General features: G+C 39.6%; 1 protein-coding gene across 3 annotated transcripts in view; it reads left to right on the top strand.

Moving 5' to 3' along the window:
- Positions 1–366: 366 nt before the first annotated feature.
- Positions 367–16,903, top strand: part of LOC127440614 (neuropilin-1a-like) — a 48,833-nt gene continuing 32,296 nt past the window's right edge. Inside the window, exons 1-2 of one of the 3 annotated variants that reach the window (XM_051697296.1) lie at positions 367–1,334; positions 3,503–3,680. In XM_051697296.1, the coding sequence (XP_051553256.1) occupies positions 1,274–1,334; positions 3,503–3,680 (239 nt within the window). In that variant the 5' untranslated portion in view covers positions 367–1,273. Of the gene's footprint in view, positions 1,335–3,502; positions 3,681–9,828; positions 10,027–16,903 lie in introns of those variants that run through there. The other 2 variants (XM_051697295.1, XM_051697298.1) reach the window with 2 other exon arrangements.

Here is a 16,903-nt window from a genome sequence, read left to right on the forward strand (position 1 = left end):
ATTGGATATAACTTTACACTGATAAGTTTAGTAAGGGATTTTAACACAATAAAATCATGTTAACGTCATGACAACATTTGTGGCTAAATGTTAATGACCCAAAAAACAATTAAAAAAATGCAAAAATCTCGAGACAATGGAAGTGAAAGGGCCCATTAAGGATTTAAATGCATTAGGTTGTTTACAGATTAGCTACAAGGTTTACCAGTGTTGCCATTTTAACAAAGTTGTAATATTGGATATAACTTTACACTGATAAGGTTAGTAAGCGATTCTATCACACTAAAATAATGTTAATGTGTGTAATGTTTACGTCTTGTGGCTATACTTTAGAAACAGTGTATTTTAATGTTTATGCACTGGCCCAATTGACTTCCATGTAAGCACCTTATTTTAACAGCGATTTTTGCTTTTTGTAAAATGTTTTAATGGTAATCAACATCATGCCACAAAGGCTTAACTTGTTGTACCCGGAACATTCCTTTGAGCTTACAAAACCAACACAGCAGCAAATTATTCACGTCAATGTTTAACAACTAAAGCAAGTTTTTGTGATGGTAAACTGCGCAAAGACCTCATTATTTTTACTCTCCTCCTGCACTAACTGGGTACTTTGAAGAACATCTTGTTTCAGCATTGCACTCCCACGCAGAGAAGCGCAAAGCCTCTTTAGTTTGGCCCACAGTCTCCGTGTCTGGCTGGCAGAGAGAAAGCGCTGCCTGGAAGGGGCTGGAGGGTTTGCTCGTTTCCAGTTCTGCCCATTCACTCTCAAGGAGGAGGAACGGGAGGAAAGCGCAACCAGTGCCTGTGTGTGTGCGCCCACAGCTTTGAGACCCACAGTCTTCAGATCAGATGCTGAAACCTTCACGCCAATGAAAAGCTACTAAAATTTCTACAAGTGCCCGTCCACGCGCGACAGAGAGGACGGAAATCCATAATTTAAAGGGAGTGACCCGAGTGCTTGCAGAAGCGCTCACAAGCCCCGCTGCCAACGAGGACGCGCTGTCAAGTCCCTCAAGATTTTGGATTATGACATTATAGCAACTACAGCAGTGGCTGTTTGAGAAACCTCATTTTCCGGGCTGAGGATGAAGAGTTTTGTTCAACACCACCATATGGAAGAGGAGACGGCAGTTCGCTGGGTCTGAGTGACAGGATGCGCTCCGGCTGACGCGCTTTCTCCAGACTCCAAACAACCGTGTGGATTCAAAATAAATAAATAAAAACTCACAAAGATCTGAGGAGGTAACTGAACAGACTAAATTGTCTGAGGATGTATTGGTCTTTACTGCTGGTGACTTTAACGGGACTGTCCGTGGTTCGCGCACTAACGGGTGAGTTGGTTATGGGTGTATTTTTCAGTTCCTTACACCGTTGCGCAGCGAACAGAAGAGGGGCTCAGAGAGGTTATTGCTTTGGTCCGTTATTGCAGAGGCTGGTCACCTGTAGGGCTGCTGTTTCAGAGAGGAAAACAGAAAGAAACAGTAATTAAGAGGGGGGCATATAATTACGCACAAAGCTACAGAATGTATGGCTGTTTTTTTATTTACAATGTAAAAAGTGAAAATGTGCAGTTGATGCTATGCATAACTGATCTGACCATTAGAAATCCCTTTCTTTGGTGTCTAACCTAATGTTCAGGCTGTTTCAGTAATATATTTTATTCACATTTACGCATTTGGCAGATGCTTTTATCCATAGCGACTTACAGTGCATTCAAAGAATACATTATTATCAGTTTAACTGTTCCCTGGGAATCAACCCATGGGGCAAGCACCATGCTCTCTACCAGTTGTGCTACAGGAACCCCTAAATAACTTGTTGTTTTAGCTTAGATCTTTTTTAAGTAGGCCTTATTATTAAGTATTTTTGTTTTTATGAAAATGTCAACCTGAAAATGGGTCATGTGGTAATATCTAAATTAACTGGTTTTATTCAAGTAATACAAAATATTAAAACATATTTAACAACACTGAATCAACCTGAAGACTGTATATTAGGTTACAACAACAACAAAAAATGTAAGTGTTAAATCAATTTCAGGTTACCGCCTTTAATAATTTATAGCACATTTTAAATTACCTTTACAGTGATTTCAGAACAAATTCTATTTTAAGTACTGGATATATATATATATAGTGATTTCAGAACAAATTCTATTTTAAGTACTGGATATATATATATATAGTGATTTCAGAACAAATTCTATTTTAAGTACTGGATATATATATATATAGTGATTTCAGAACAAATTCTATTTTAAGTACTGGATATATATATATATATATATATATATATATATATATATATATATATATATATATATATATATATATATATATATATACACACTACCTTTCAAAGGTTTAGGGTCACTTACTCATTCTTTATTTTTTTATTTTATTTTTTTCACATTTTAGAATAATAGTAAAGTCATCACAACTATGGAATAATAGAAATGGAAATATGGGAATTATGTTGTAACTAAAAAACTATGTTATATTGTAGCATCTTCAAAGTGGCCACACTTTGCCTAGAATTTGCAGACATGTACTCTTGACATTTTCTCAACCAACTTCTTGAGGTATCACCGTGGGATGCTTTTTAAACAGTATTGAAGGAGTTCCCATCTATATGCTGGACACTTAGTGGCTGCTTTTCTTAATTATTCGGTCCAAATCATCCATTTCAAAAACATTTTTGTATTAATAAAATTTTAGTTTTGAAATTAAATAAATTAATATGTTGGCACAATTATATTTTTTTTCTACAAAACTAATTTCAAACATTTAAGCATACGCCTTCAGATCAAAAGGTTTTTAAGATCATGAGAAACATTTCAGGCAAGGGACCCCAAACTTTTGAACGGTAGTGTGTATATATATATATATATATATATATATATATATATATATATATATATATATATATATATATATATATATATACACTACCGTTCAAAAGTAGTATATATATATATATATATATATTAATTCACTCATTATTTTTGTAAGACAAGTAGATTGGTCGATATTGTGTCAGTGTGCACTGTGCACTGAGAGAGATTCTGTCAGTCTCAGTGTGCGTGTGATAGAGGGAGGGTGTTGGGTGTGTGTTATCAGACTCAAACACCCAGACACAGTGGCATATCTACTCACCACACCACATAAGATCCATGTAGGGTGAATTCAGGTAAATTGGACCAGTTTTTGACATTGAGATCACTATGGCCTAATTTACCTGAATTCACCCTACAGTAATTGAAATGCGCTGTTTTGTCAGCTCAGAGACATTGACCGATATTCTAGCCCTGAATTGATCATATTATCTGATCAATGATCTGTCGAACAGCATGTATTAAAGGGCATTCACACAAAGTGTAATATGGGTGTTGGGTTACCGGGTTTGTCACAAATTTCTAAAATGAGATACATGTAATGTTAAATGACACACAGTTATCCGTTAGTTTTTTAAACAATAGATGTGCCTCTCTGGATTTTAGAAAGTCCATGCGGTTCTATAATCACGATCAACAGAGCCGGATACGTGACCTCGCCTGGTTACCCGTCTGGATACCCTGTGAACCAGCAATGTACCTGGCTGATCCAGGCGCCGGAGCCCCAACAGAAGATCCTCATCAACTTTAACCCACACTTCGATCTGGAGAGCCGGGAGTGCAAGTAAGTACAATCGGCCTTCATGTTCTAGAGAAAACTGGGGCATCATGAATCACAGATATAGGAATTCTACCTGTAAAAGCAAATCAAATCATTTTAGCACTTCAATCTTGATGTGTGCCACCTATTGGTTGTAAATAAAATATAATTTTTTTTCTAAAGCAGAATTAGGTAGATGATCTCTGTTTAAGCACAAAAATCTGGGACTGATGACAATGGATCTACATTTAACACTAAGAGGAATGGGGCTTTTTTTCCCAAAAAGTAAAGAAAACGCGATGTTTATTCCCCAAAAGAAAATCTTTGAGAATGAGAAGAATGTGAGGAGTCAAAACAGAAAAAGGCACATGCGTTCTGAAAATTCTCTGGTAATGGTTTCATTTTCAGAAGATTGATGAGGCCTCAGCATCTCATGAGTAATTAAGCTGATTGTTTTCTTAATGAGGAGGCTGAAAGACAATGACATTAAATGATACTGAGGTTGGAGTCAGCTTGTTAATGCCTCGTGGCTCATTGCAGTTGTTTAGTTAACAGCATCAACATAGGGCTCTGAGTGAACTAAATCTCATAAATGAGAGTGGTTTGATGACTCTGTCATTAAACATCTTGTAAATAGGGCATAAATCAGCAGCTGTCAGTTACGCAGGCCTGCTTTACAATTTGGGTTGGATTTCAGTGCCAAGGGACCAATGAAAAGTCTCTGCTGCTGAGTGGCCTGCTTTGGGCCCCTGGGCTCCATCTGTGGTCCATCAGTCCATCTTGATCAGTTTGTGTGTATTTGTGTGTGAGAGAGATAGATATAGATATAGATGTAGAGTTGGAGAGAGTTAGGGTATTTTCTGAATGGCATACTACCATACTACTCAAGCTATTTGTGAAGTATGCAGTATACATAATGTACACTTTATGCATGGAAAACTGTACCCGAATTATTTGCTACATTTACTGTACATATTTACAACCATAGCACACTGCGTGAAATTGTACTTTATTCCACATTGCATGAAATTGTATTGAATTCCACAGTGCATTCACCTTGATCTTTCATATCCAATGTGAAGTATGAACCAATGATATGATATTTAGTATGCTTTTTTACGCATTATTTGATTATTCTGTCAAAATAATAACTGAACGCCACTGAATTAAATGTAACTTAAGGAGGTCTTGTGATATCATACTATTGTTTGAAATTTTAAAATGGATAAAGTTTCAGAAAATAGTAGGCATACAGTAAATACTACACAGTATGTAGTAAGCAGTACACTAGCATTCCATTTTAAACATAGTCTTGTTGACAAGATGTCACTGCTCTTCAGCAAACTCAAACTCAAGGCCTAAAAGCTGCAAGAATTAAAACGGAACAAAGACAATCATTTGAAATCTTATTCTATGATGAAGCAGGCAATCACAAGATTTGGTTGGAACATAAACTCGGTCCTCTGGAGGTCATCAAGTGGTAACTGCAAACCATGTCTCAGCTCAGAAATAATCACTCTTAATGTGTTTGACTTGGATTTCATGTGTACTGGCTAAGATTCCAGATGTTTATCAAGCCTTTATCAGATACATTTAAAAACTTCCATGATTGTCTGTCTCACTTACAAGAAATAGAAAAACCTGCAAGCAAGAGAGATATACAGTAGAGATGGACATATATCTCCAACTTCAATATGTTCAGACAGATCAATAAAAAGACTATTCATACTTTCCCTAAGCTTGGCATTAAACTATAACTCGGCAGTAGTATTATTTTGTTCTCACGGAATTCAGGGGAGTTCCACAACTTTATTTGTCCATTAACTGAGCTTAAATGTTCACAACATATGCAACTAATGCCTGCTAAAGCCCGCAGCTAGCATAAGAGCATAAATGTTAATGCGTGCTGTGGAATGTTGGGAGTGTTTTGGATGAACTTCCTTGAGTCTCGGAACAGACAGGTTAATCAGAACTTCACTCTAACATGGACCAGATGCCTTTGCGTTGTTTTTGGACTGACTTCAGTTTTTTATCTTTGGCAAAACTGCTGAGTTTGTGGTGAACATTATCAAACCAACCCCGTGGAAAAGTCCTGAAAATAACCACAAATACAATATACATTCCTTCCTGCGCTGCCCTGCAGAGAACAAACACACTGGATGATCTAACAGGCTTTTATTGTAACATATGTAACAGAGTAGACTTTCAAAGCAGTTGCCTATAGATGCCTCTCCGAGATGCTGACACTTGCGCTGCATTCACGTCATGTCGGAATAACTGTATTTATGAGTTTCCTACTTGTAAAAAATGTTCATGTCTTTGTCAAGTTGGAAACTCTGAATTTTATGAAAGCTTTGACTTCAGTCATTTGACTTGATGTCATGTGAAAAGAAAAATAGCAATGATTATAACAGTTAACATGAAACGCTCTTCGCAATCCATTTTACATCGGACTAATTTCTGAGCAAAACAGAATCTTCTTAAAGGTGCACTCAGTAATTGTTTCCCCATTAAAAAAGTTTTACTCCTAAAGAAATGAATTGTAATTTTGAAACATATGTATAAAATGATGACCACTCACATGAGATGAGAGAGCAGGGACAGGGGCTGATTTGTGAACGAAATGGGCAGGGGCTTGTGCCCCTGTAGCCCCTGTTCTCTGCACGTCAGTGTCAGTAACTTTATAAAAGCTTTTTATTCTACATGGGGCAGGGGCGCCCTCATGGGGGCTGCCATTTTAGAATCACATGATTAACTGAATACTACTCGCTTAATCTCAGTAACCATTTTGTTACTGGACACTTTCACTCTTGGATTAAGTGAATTATGCCTGACTGTGAATAGTGAATTTCTACAATGGCATCTGTAACTGAAAACTATTGACTTTGAATGATGCTGCATCCACACCACTAGGTGTCACTGTAAATCCAAGATGACACGAGCAAAAAGTGGCTTACATTGGTTTACACTCTCACCTATCAGCCTGGATGCTGCATCATTCAAACACAGTAGTTTTCAGTTACCAGTGCCATTGTAGAAATTCACTATGCACTGTAAACCAGGATTAATTTAATCCATGAATGAAAGTGTCCAATAACAGGGCAGTTACTGAGATTAAGTGAGTAGTATTCAGCTGGTCATGTGATGCTAACATGGCTGCCCCCATGAGGTGCCCCTGCTGCATGTAGAATAAAAGAGCTTTTATAAGGTTACTGATATGACTGAACTCTTCATCTCACATGAGTGGTCATGATTTTATATATATGTTTCAAAATTACTATTAATTTCTTTTGAAGTAAAACTTTTTAAATGAGGGAAAAAATTACTGAGTGAACCTTTAAGAAAAATGTAGGGCAGGACTTTAAATTGGATCTGATGGGATCGTTAAAAGTGGGCGTTCCATAACAGAATGGAGCCAGGTGGCTGGATTGAAAGGGTTAAAAAAGTAAGAGGGATTTGTGATGTTAGCCGAAAGGAAAGTTGCTTCAGAGGCGGAACAAGTTTAATTTGGAATAGCATGCACCAATTAGTTGTGCACTATAAGTCCATAAATGTGCATGAAGAAAGTAAATAAGCTTTATTTTGATTTGTTGCAAAACATTTACACATGAAAAACGGCACATATTTGTGTTTGATATGCCATTTTATCATAGCTGGTGTTATCTGGAGCTCTTCCTTTTTCGCAAATATTTAGCAAGAAAATATAGAGGTGAATTAATGTAGTGATTATTTTGCTGTCATCAACAACAAAGCTGCACATGAATCAATTTTGGTGTTACGAGCGTTGCCATAGAAACAAATAATTTTTGAGTCCCAGGAGGTGAACAGCTTGGAGTTGTCATTTTGTAGTTATGGTAATTCCGACATGGTGTGAATGTAGCATTTAAACTGTGATACGTTGATGCTCTTTAGCTCTCATTGATTAAGCCCGACCATTTATATCTGGACACAAAAGCTGTACAATAATAAATTAGATTATGAACCAGATGCAAAGTAGCACATCTAGGCTTAGAGATCAGATGTTTTGGTACTGGATGAGGAGGAATATGGAGTCCTTGTGTTACACTTTGTTTTGTCTGATGTAGGATTGTGGCTGTTGGATTGTTGAATGTTAGTTTCAGTTTATTTAACTCAGCTGGTGTGATTTGTTTCAGAGGGTCTGTGTGTGTGTGTGTGTGTGTGTGTGTGTGTGTGTGTGTGTGTGTAGGGCATATTTGTCTTATCTAAAGGGGTCGTCAGAGAGAGGGGTCCTGTCGGCACATGCCTCTGGCCCCAGACAGTAATGTTATTAGTGTGAAATCAGTCACACATGTTCCTGTGGCAAACACAACACACACACACAAACACAAATTTACACCCTTCACTTAAAGGGACAGGTCATCCAAAAATGAAAATTCTGTCATCTTTTAACTTTCAGCTCTCGTGTTGTTTCAAACCTGTATTAATTTTTATCTACTGTAGAACACAAAATGAAGATTTTAGGCAGAATGTTAGCCTCTGTCACCATTCACTTTCATTGCATATTTTTGTCCAGGCAATAAAAAGTAACTAAGGGGCTAACATTCTGCCTAATATCTCCTTTTGTGCCCTATAGGTTTGGAACAAAATAAGGGTGAATAAATGATGACAGAATTGTCATTTTTTGGGTCATTTATTCCTTTAACATGTAGAGAGAGATGCAGTTTATAGTTTGGTTTTCTAACCGATTTGCTTGTCATTTTATGACGCATGTTCCAGGAGAGAAAACACAAGTAATTTCCTGCAAATTTCATGTGGACTGATTCTTCATAACCCCCTCTACACACACTTGTACGGCTCACAAATTGTGTTCAGCATTAATGGCTTTGTTGTGTGGGAATGCTTTAGTTTTGCCGCACATATTAATCATTAATGACACACTCTTTCTCTCTCTCTTCCTTCTTAACAGTCCTCCCAAACACGTTCTTTCACACAAACATTTTAGTGGTGCTTGCTCAGGCAAGCAACAGCATTACTATTGCTCATAACTGAACAAACCCCTAACTGTGAGCATTAAACTTTGGTGCATAACTCATCGCACACAGACATAAATGATACCTCAAATCATGAGACTTGTTGAGGAGAGATGTGCTTTTACTTTTCGAAGTGATCAGATTTACGAAAGATAAAACGTGAGCTTGCTTTGAACAAGGGACCCCGAGCCATTTGTTTACTTGTTGCCATATCAACACTGTGTAGAGAAAAAATGCGGCAAAATTAAAAAAAAACTTTTTTTGGCAATATTGCCAAAAGTTAATTTTACAGCAGCAAAAAAAAAAAAGTTACATTTCATCTCTGTTTTTAGTGTTAATTTTAAACGAGGCAGTATCATTTTAATCTCCAATCTGTTAGATAGCATCTTGCATAGTCTTTTAATTCTTAGCTAGCCAACAGAAGTGACGAGCCAGGTTTAAATCCCAATTCTTGTCATCAATCCATGCATTATTTCCACCAACGTTGTAGCTTTGTTGTGTAGTATTCACAGTCAAGTTTCAAAATTATTGCTATATTATATATGACATAGTACATAAATGTCTTTTTTTTGACATAATAGTTTAGTTTCTCTTATATTTATTTTAATTAGATCGGATACAATTGTTAGAGAGGGATTTTAAGCTGCAGTTTCGTCATTTTACAATGTGCCCCTCAGCTGTTACAGTGTGCCCCGCCTATGAGCCCACTTTCCTCCTTTCCAGGTAGATGGCGAAAAAACTCTTTGAACCCCAAAATACTTTGAACCCCAAGTACATTTACACAAATTTAAGAAAACCAAAAAGTGTTAGTTTGTGGAAATTTCACCAAGCAAATCTGCTGTTTTTCTTTCGTCTTCTGAAACATAACACAAAATTTCACTCGATTCACACTGTATTTTATCATTAATAAAGCACGGCTATTGACCAATCAACATCCAGGACCAGACATATGCGTTTTATAATCCTTATTATTAACTGTCTCTGTCTCTCATCTTTTTATATTCCATCTTTATTGGACACACACACCCACACACACATCAATTTTTTTTGCTCATACACTCTCATTTATGTGGTGACTGCATCAGCTGCAAACACGGTTTTATTGTTGGTTTGTTGTCTCTCAATAATTCACTATATCATCTGCTTTCACATCCTCATTCTGTGTGTGTGTTTCTCAATAGCAGGATATTATTAGGACTCGGGGTGGGCTCTTTTGACTTGACGCGGGCCAGTAAACAACCTCTTGGCAACCACCGATCCAGAACACCCTAGCAACGTACTAAAAACCCTCATCCTGCAAGATTCTACATTAACGCTTGTCCACTACATGACTGCATCACATCTTGCTGGGAAACGAGTGACTGAATAAGAATATTGATGTGAATATTGCTTCTGAATAAATTTTATTTACACCACAATTTAAAAAAAAAAAAAAAAAAAATACTTTTTTTTCTCTCAGGACAAGTTAATTTTTACTTGTACAAGTAAATGATCAATTAACTTGTCTGAAGGACAAGCACAAAGGCAAACCCGTGTTTTGCATGGGCAATCACCACTCTCATTTTATTCATAAAAGGTGAAAGCCTAGTCTCAACATTAGCACAGTAGTAGATTATCAGCCTGTTTGGGAAAGCCCCTGTTTTTTAAGTTATGATTTATTTAAGCAATAAGGTATGAGGGGGGTGCTTTATTGTGAATATAGTCACTGCTGAAGTGCATTGTTAGGCGTGATGCAAAGCTGAGTGCCTGCAACCCCTTTAGCCCTGTATTCCCAATATGGCACATCCTAAAGTGCCGTTTTGCTTTTATAAAATGGTTACCACATAATAAAAATATTAAGGACCCAAATGTTCATATATTATTATTTGTTTTTTATTTTTTTAAGAAAAATCATTGAACATCAAGTAGTGTAAGTAGTGCAAGTATGTTTACACTAAAAATGCATTAAAAAGAAGTGTACTACTTCGAGCACCTGGATGATGTACTTCTTTAACCGAAAAAGTGGAATGTTGGACCCATGCACTCAACGGTTGTGGCTTGCCGTATATAGAAGAAGGGCAATGCTGGCCTGACAAAACAATTGTAATTAATGGTGACTGTGGCAAGTAGCGAAACAGTTGCGAAGACAGTATTTTACAAAAGTGAGTTGAATGCTTTACCATCACCCTACACTGTGTGAATATTTACATTATTTGAGATGTAAGTGTTGAACTGAACTGAGGCTAAGATGCTAAAGCTAGCAGCAACACACTGTGTGTATTTGAAATGTCACTTCTGTCAGCTGAAAAACAGGAAGTGCTTCCGTGTAGTAAAAAAAAAAAAAATACTTTAGTGTTCCATTTGGGACAGTATTACACTTTGAAAATTCATTCACTACATGTGTATAGTGTAGGGGAGAGCGGGGCACAAACTATCGCTAGGCATGGTTTAAATGTTTCCACACACACTGGTAAGACAAAACGTCATTTGTTTACTTGTTGCCATATCAACACTGTGTAGAGAAAAAATGCAGCAAAATTAAAAAAACATTGAAAAATATTGCCAAAAGTTCATTTTCATCTCTGTTTTTAGTGTTAATTTTAAACGAGGCAGTATCATTTTAATCTCCAATCTGTTAGATAGCATCTTGCATAGTCTTTTAATTCTTAGCTAGCCAACAGAAGTGACGAGCCAGGTTTAAATCCCAATTCTTGTCATCAATCCATGCATTATTTCAGCCAACCTTGTAGCTTTGTTGTGTAGTATTCACTGTCAAGTTTCAAAATTATTGCTATATTATATATGACATAGTAAATAAATGTCTTTTTTTGACATAATAGTTTAGTTTCTCTTATATTTATTTTAATTAGATCGGATACAATTGTTAGAGAGGGATTTTAAGCTGCAGTTTTGTCATTTTACAATTTGCCCCTCAGCTGTTACAGTGTGCCCCGCCTATGAGCCCACTTTCCTTCTTTCCAGGTAGATGGCGAAAAAACTCTTTGAACCCCAAAATACTTTGAACCCCAAGTACATTTACACAAATTTAAGAAAACCAAAAAGTGTTAGTTTGTGGAAATTTCACCAAGCAAATCTGCTGTTTTTCTTTCGTCTTCTGAAACATAACACAAAATTTCACTCGATTCACACTGTATTTTATCATTAATAAAGCACGGCTATTGACCAATCAACATCCAGGACCAGACATATGCGTTTTATAATCCTTATTATTAACTGTCTCTGTCTCTCATCTTTTTATATTCAATCTTTATTGGACACACACACACATAACTTTTTTTTGCTCATACACTCTCATTTATGTGGTGACTGCATCAGCTGCAAACACAGTTTTATTGTTGGTTTGTTGTCTCTCAATAATTCACTATATCATCAGCTTTCACATCCTCATTCTCTGTGTGTGTTTCTCAATAGCAGGATATTTTTGATGCGAAACCACAGACAATGTGAATTTCTGCTTTTGTAGAAATTGAGTAGATCTGTCATAAACACGTCCTCTTATCAGATAAAACCCCCTCTAAACTCTCTCTGATTGTCTTAATCAAAAACATGCATAAATGTCTCGGTTACGTGAAATGTGAAACGTAATCCTGGTTCCCTGAGTGGGAACGAGATGCTGCATAATTGCATTGGGATACGCCCTGAGAGTCACGTGGTCTGAAGCCCTTGTACAATGACGCCAGTTTACTGGCTGGTGGTGCTTAAGCGACGCCCCTTGGGAGCTACATCACGGGCTCCTTAAAAGTGCTTGCTTTGGCACCATCAAGTCAGATTTTCTGCAGGAACACACAAGCTTATGCACCTGCTAGAAAGTATGGCCAGTTTACGCAGCGTCTCATTCACACACAGGGAACCAGCGTTCCCTTTCATGGGAACTCGAGCTGTGTAATCGCATTGGGAACGATATACATTCACGCCATGCAAACAGTAGCTGCAAACTGTCTACGCCCGTGTGGCAAGCATATAGCGGTGCACAAGCGAGCTAAAGCATCTGAATAAAACAGAGAAAATTCTGAGTGTACTCCTGTTCCAATGGAGAGAACCTGGGAAGCAGGAGTCAAACCAGATTCCAGATTATAAAATCTAACAAATGTATGCAGATATGACCCTGCCGTTCTACAAATGTCCTCTAAGAACGCACCTCTAGCCAAAGCTAATTAGGATGCCATGCTCTACGTAGAATGGGCTCGAATACCCGAAGGCTAAGGAAAACCACGTGCTTCATAAGCACTTGAAATTGCATCAAGCCAATGAGATAGTCTTTGCTCGGTCACCGAAACACCCCTGTTGCAGCCACCAAAGCACACAAACAACTGCTCTGACTTACACCACTGGCTAGTACGGTTAACATAAACTAGCAGCGCCTGAACTGGGCAAAGCATATGCAATCTTTAATGCTCCTCCGACTCAAATGGGGGAGGATAGAAAGCCTGAAAATTAATAGTCTGCGAGCGAAATGATGTAGAAACGACCTTGGGAAAATAGCCCAAACGAGGCCTTAACACCACTCTTGAACACCCTGGCACAAAATCCATACATAAGGGATTGATCGACAGGGCATGCAAATTACCAACCCTTTTAAATGATGCTGTGACGGAGGGGGCATGGTCATGGTTCATCCAGTGAGAGAGAAAGCGGTATCGGTACACACCTGAGCGCTATAATGTCTAACAGCTGTTTCTGATTGCAGTAAGCACTGGGGAGAGCGATAAAACGATGGACCATGCCAGAGACAGGGTGAGAGAGACACACACATATGCCTACAGAGAATGTGATGTTTGAGTCCGCTGAAAAGCGAGTGTGGAGGCAAGGCCTTGGTCGTCTGGGGAGAGAGGAAGTGGTAAGGGTTTCACCTGAGATTAATTGCTGGTAAATGCTCTTTCTATGTTCACAATGAGAGATGGGGGAGATAAAAGGTGCCCAGTCCATAGAGTGCTCGAGAGAGAGAAACAGACGCCACAAAGACTGCTTGTGTGCATGTGACTGGGGGAGACACCTGAAGCTATTTATGTGTTGGCCATTGCCGTTTTGAAGCTTCACTGCTGTATGCGAACGTGTTTTTATTGATGAGAATAAAGAGTGACATACCTGAGTTGGAATCACCATCTCCCGCTTCCTCATTTATTGAACCTTTTGACACAGTAGGACCTGCGGCTGCTGCGGAGCTTAGTACCTCTGGAGGGGGCGGCCGCTGCTTCCCCGGCAGCAGCACATCCCCATGTGTTGCTCACTAAGATGATTCGGAGGCATACCTTGAGCTCTTCGAGCACACCACCAAAGCTCTGAAGTGGCCGGCGGAACAGTGGGCGTGCACCTTCTGCCGCTGCTGCGCAACAGCTTCCGGTCGCCAACCTCCTGGACTACTTGGTGCTGAAAAAGTCCATCTTCATTATATCATTAGAACGGACAGCACGCAGGCATCGCTTTACTTTAGTCCTGGTGGATTATGCAATGCGATATCCGGAAGCAGTGCCACTGCACAACATCTCAGTGTTGCGGAGGCACTGTTTCAAAATTATCTACCGAGTGGGGATTTCGAAAGAAATCCTCACTGATCAGGGCACTATTTTTATGTCATGTACACTGCGCGAGGTGTACGAATTATTGGGTATTAAATCGATTTGGACTAGTGTTTGCCACCCACAAATGGACGGCTTGGTCCAACGATTTAATCAGACCTTAAAAAATATGATTCTAAAGTTTGTGCATGGAGATGCTCGGAATTGGGATAAGTGGCTCGAACCCCTGTTATTTGCAGTACGAGACGTCCCGCAAGCCTCCTCAGGATTTTCCCCGTTTTAATTGTTATATGGGCGTAAGCACGTGACGTGTTAGATGTCATGAAAGAAAATTAGGAGGAGGGACCATCACAGAGCAAAAACAAAATTCAATACGTTCTTGATCTGAGAGCAAAACTCCACACACTGGGGCGTCTATCAAAGGAGAATTGCATCAGTGGTTGAAGTCCCTTTGTGGAGTTCATTCAGCACTGAAAAGGTCTCGCACGCAACATGCCCGGGAGAATGACAGCGGAAGCCGCGATAATGAGCCCCAAAAGCCTGTGAAATGTTCTTGCAGGCAGAATGTGTCCCACTCTGAACATCGCTAGACACTGGTGAAATGACAGAATGCAAACTGGAGACAGACGTGCCTGCATCGCTCACGAATCCATCTCCACCCCTAGAAACAGAGTCTGTTACCCTGGCAACAGGACACTCTTGTCTAGGTTACACACAGCCCTAGATCAAATGGCTGAGAATGACATCTCGATGTTGGGCAGCCAAAGTCTCAGGGTGGGGAAACACCAACCAATCGTCAAGATAATTCAAAATGCGAATGCCTTAAAGCCTCAAGGGTGTCAAAGCTGCATCCATGCATTTTGTGAAAGTTTGTGGTGCCAGTGCAAGTCCGAACGGAATGAAGCAAAATTGATATGCTTGCCCCTAAAAGCAAATCTGAGAAAGCGCCTGTGCTTTGGCGCAGTCTGAATATGGAAATAAACATCCTTCAAAACTATTGTCACAAACCAGCCCCCCGGCTGCACTTGTGAAATTATTTGTTTCTGCATCAGCATTCTGAATTGACATTTCATTAGAGCGAAATTCAAACATCTCAAAATCCAGAATGGGATGCAGGCCAGCGTCTTTATTCGGGACCAGAAAATATCGGCTTTAAAAGCTGCATTCTCTCTCTGAGAAGGGGTAATCTCTTCTATTGCCCCTTTTTCTAAGAGAGAATTTCCCAAATCAAAAACGGGGCTTCCCGAACAGAAACGTCTGTCAGAACAACCCCATTGAACACCGGCGGAGCCTGCCTGAATTGAATTACATAGCCATGCTTTATCGTTCGAAGTACCCAGTACCCAGTGAGCGCCCTGAAATGTATCTACAGCAGGGACGCTGACAGAATAAACCTTTTCCCTGGTATTTGAACGGGGAAAAGTGTATGAACGTTGGGGGGAATATTTATATGAGAAAACTGGTTTGCCACAACAGCCTCAGCATTCTTATGTGTTATGTGCATTCAACATGTGGTGCTTATGTTCACTGTGTGTTTGGTGTACTTGTGCTTGATGAACATTGAAATCTGTTATGCATATTTCGAGACCCTTGGTCATGGAGATAGAGGCTGAATTTGGGAAGCATTTTTTTTATGTTCGCTCCGGGGGTTCAAGCTGCGGGGGAAAGCTGAACCATATTCTGGTTGTCGAATGTTCGAGGCACGTACAACAGCGAACTCATTCTGATACTGACTGAAGGACAAACAGTAGAGAAACGGATACGTTTATGCGATCCAATTTCGTTCACTGTGGGGACTCATCCTTCGTTACACAGCAAGCCTTTCAGGATCGTGTGTAGACCTATTTTTATCGTACATTGAGTTATATTACACATGCCCCAAGACCCTTGGTCATGGAGGCAGAGGCCATACTAGGAACAACTGAAAATATTCAATGCTCATTCACCAGTGTAAATTATGGGGGAAACTGAGCTAAATTGGTGTAATGAAAAACGGGTTAGACACTAAACCGATCCCAGCATATAATGGGGGAACAACGTGTAGTACCTGGAGAGCGTGAAACACCCTCGCGAACAAAAGCATTGCCTTGACCAACTCATTCCCCAGTGTGAGCCGCGGGGGAAGAAACACGATAAACGATCTTCGAGATAAAAGAGACAAGTTAAAATACCTTGCATCTCCTGACAGAATCCCAAAAGAATAATGGCACCCACGAAGCACTCCGCGTGTTGGTTTGCCATCACTCCGTTGGGGAATATTCTCTTATTCCAGCCCCCTCATTCTGCAGTCAGGCTAACTGGCCCATGCATGATCGCCTCCGCCACGAGCAGTTCGCTTCGAACGGGGAGGGGAGAGAGAGAAAGGCCAAGGCCACTCCTCCATTGCCTTATTCACCCAGAACAACACAGAAAAAGACAATAGGGACAAAGGGGCCAATTTGTTCCTTACCTTCCAATGACGAATTCTCTCATACAATGTTTTTTAATGACAGCGGCTCAAGATGCGCATGGTAACTCTTTCGCACACTTTGTTCGTCTGAAAATGGCCGCCGAGCCAGGCATCAGAGCATGTCCGACGAGACTCGCACGAGCAAGAATCCGATGTCCATTTCCACTCCAAACTTCTCAGACACAAAGCTGAAATCCCAAACGGCTCCCACACACGGAGCTACAAATCTGGAGCCCTTGGAACTGGAACAAGTGGGGATAACGCCTCGTGGTGAGAAACTGCAAGCCTCGA

This window comes from Myxocyprinus asiaticus, chromosome 5 (assembly GCF_019703515.2).
Source record: "Myxocyprinus asiaticus isolate MX2 ecotype Aquarium Trade chromosome 5, UBuf_Myxa_2, whole genome shotgun sequence".
NCBI lineage: Eukaryota > Metazoa > Chordata > Actinopteri > Cypriniformes > Catostomidae > Myxocyprinus > Myxocyprinus asiaticus.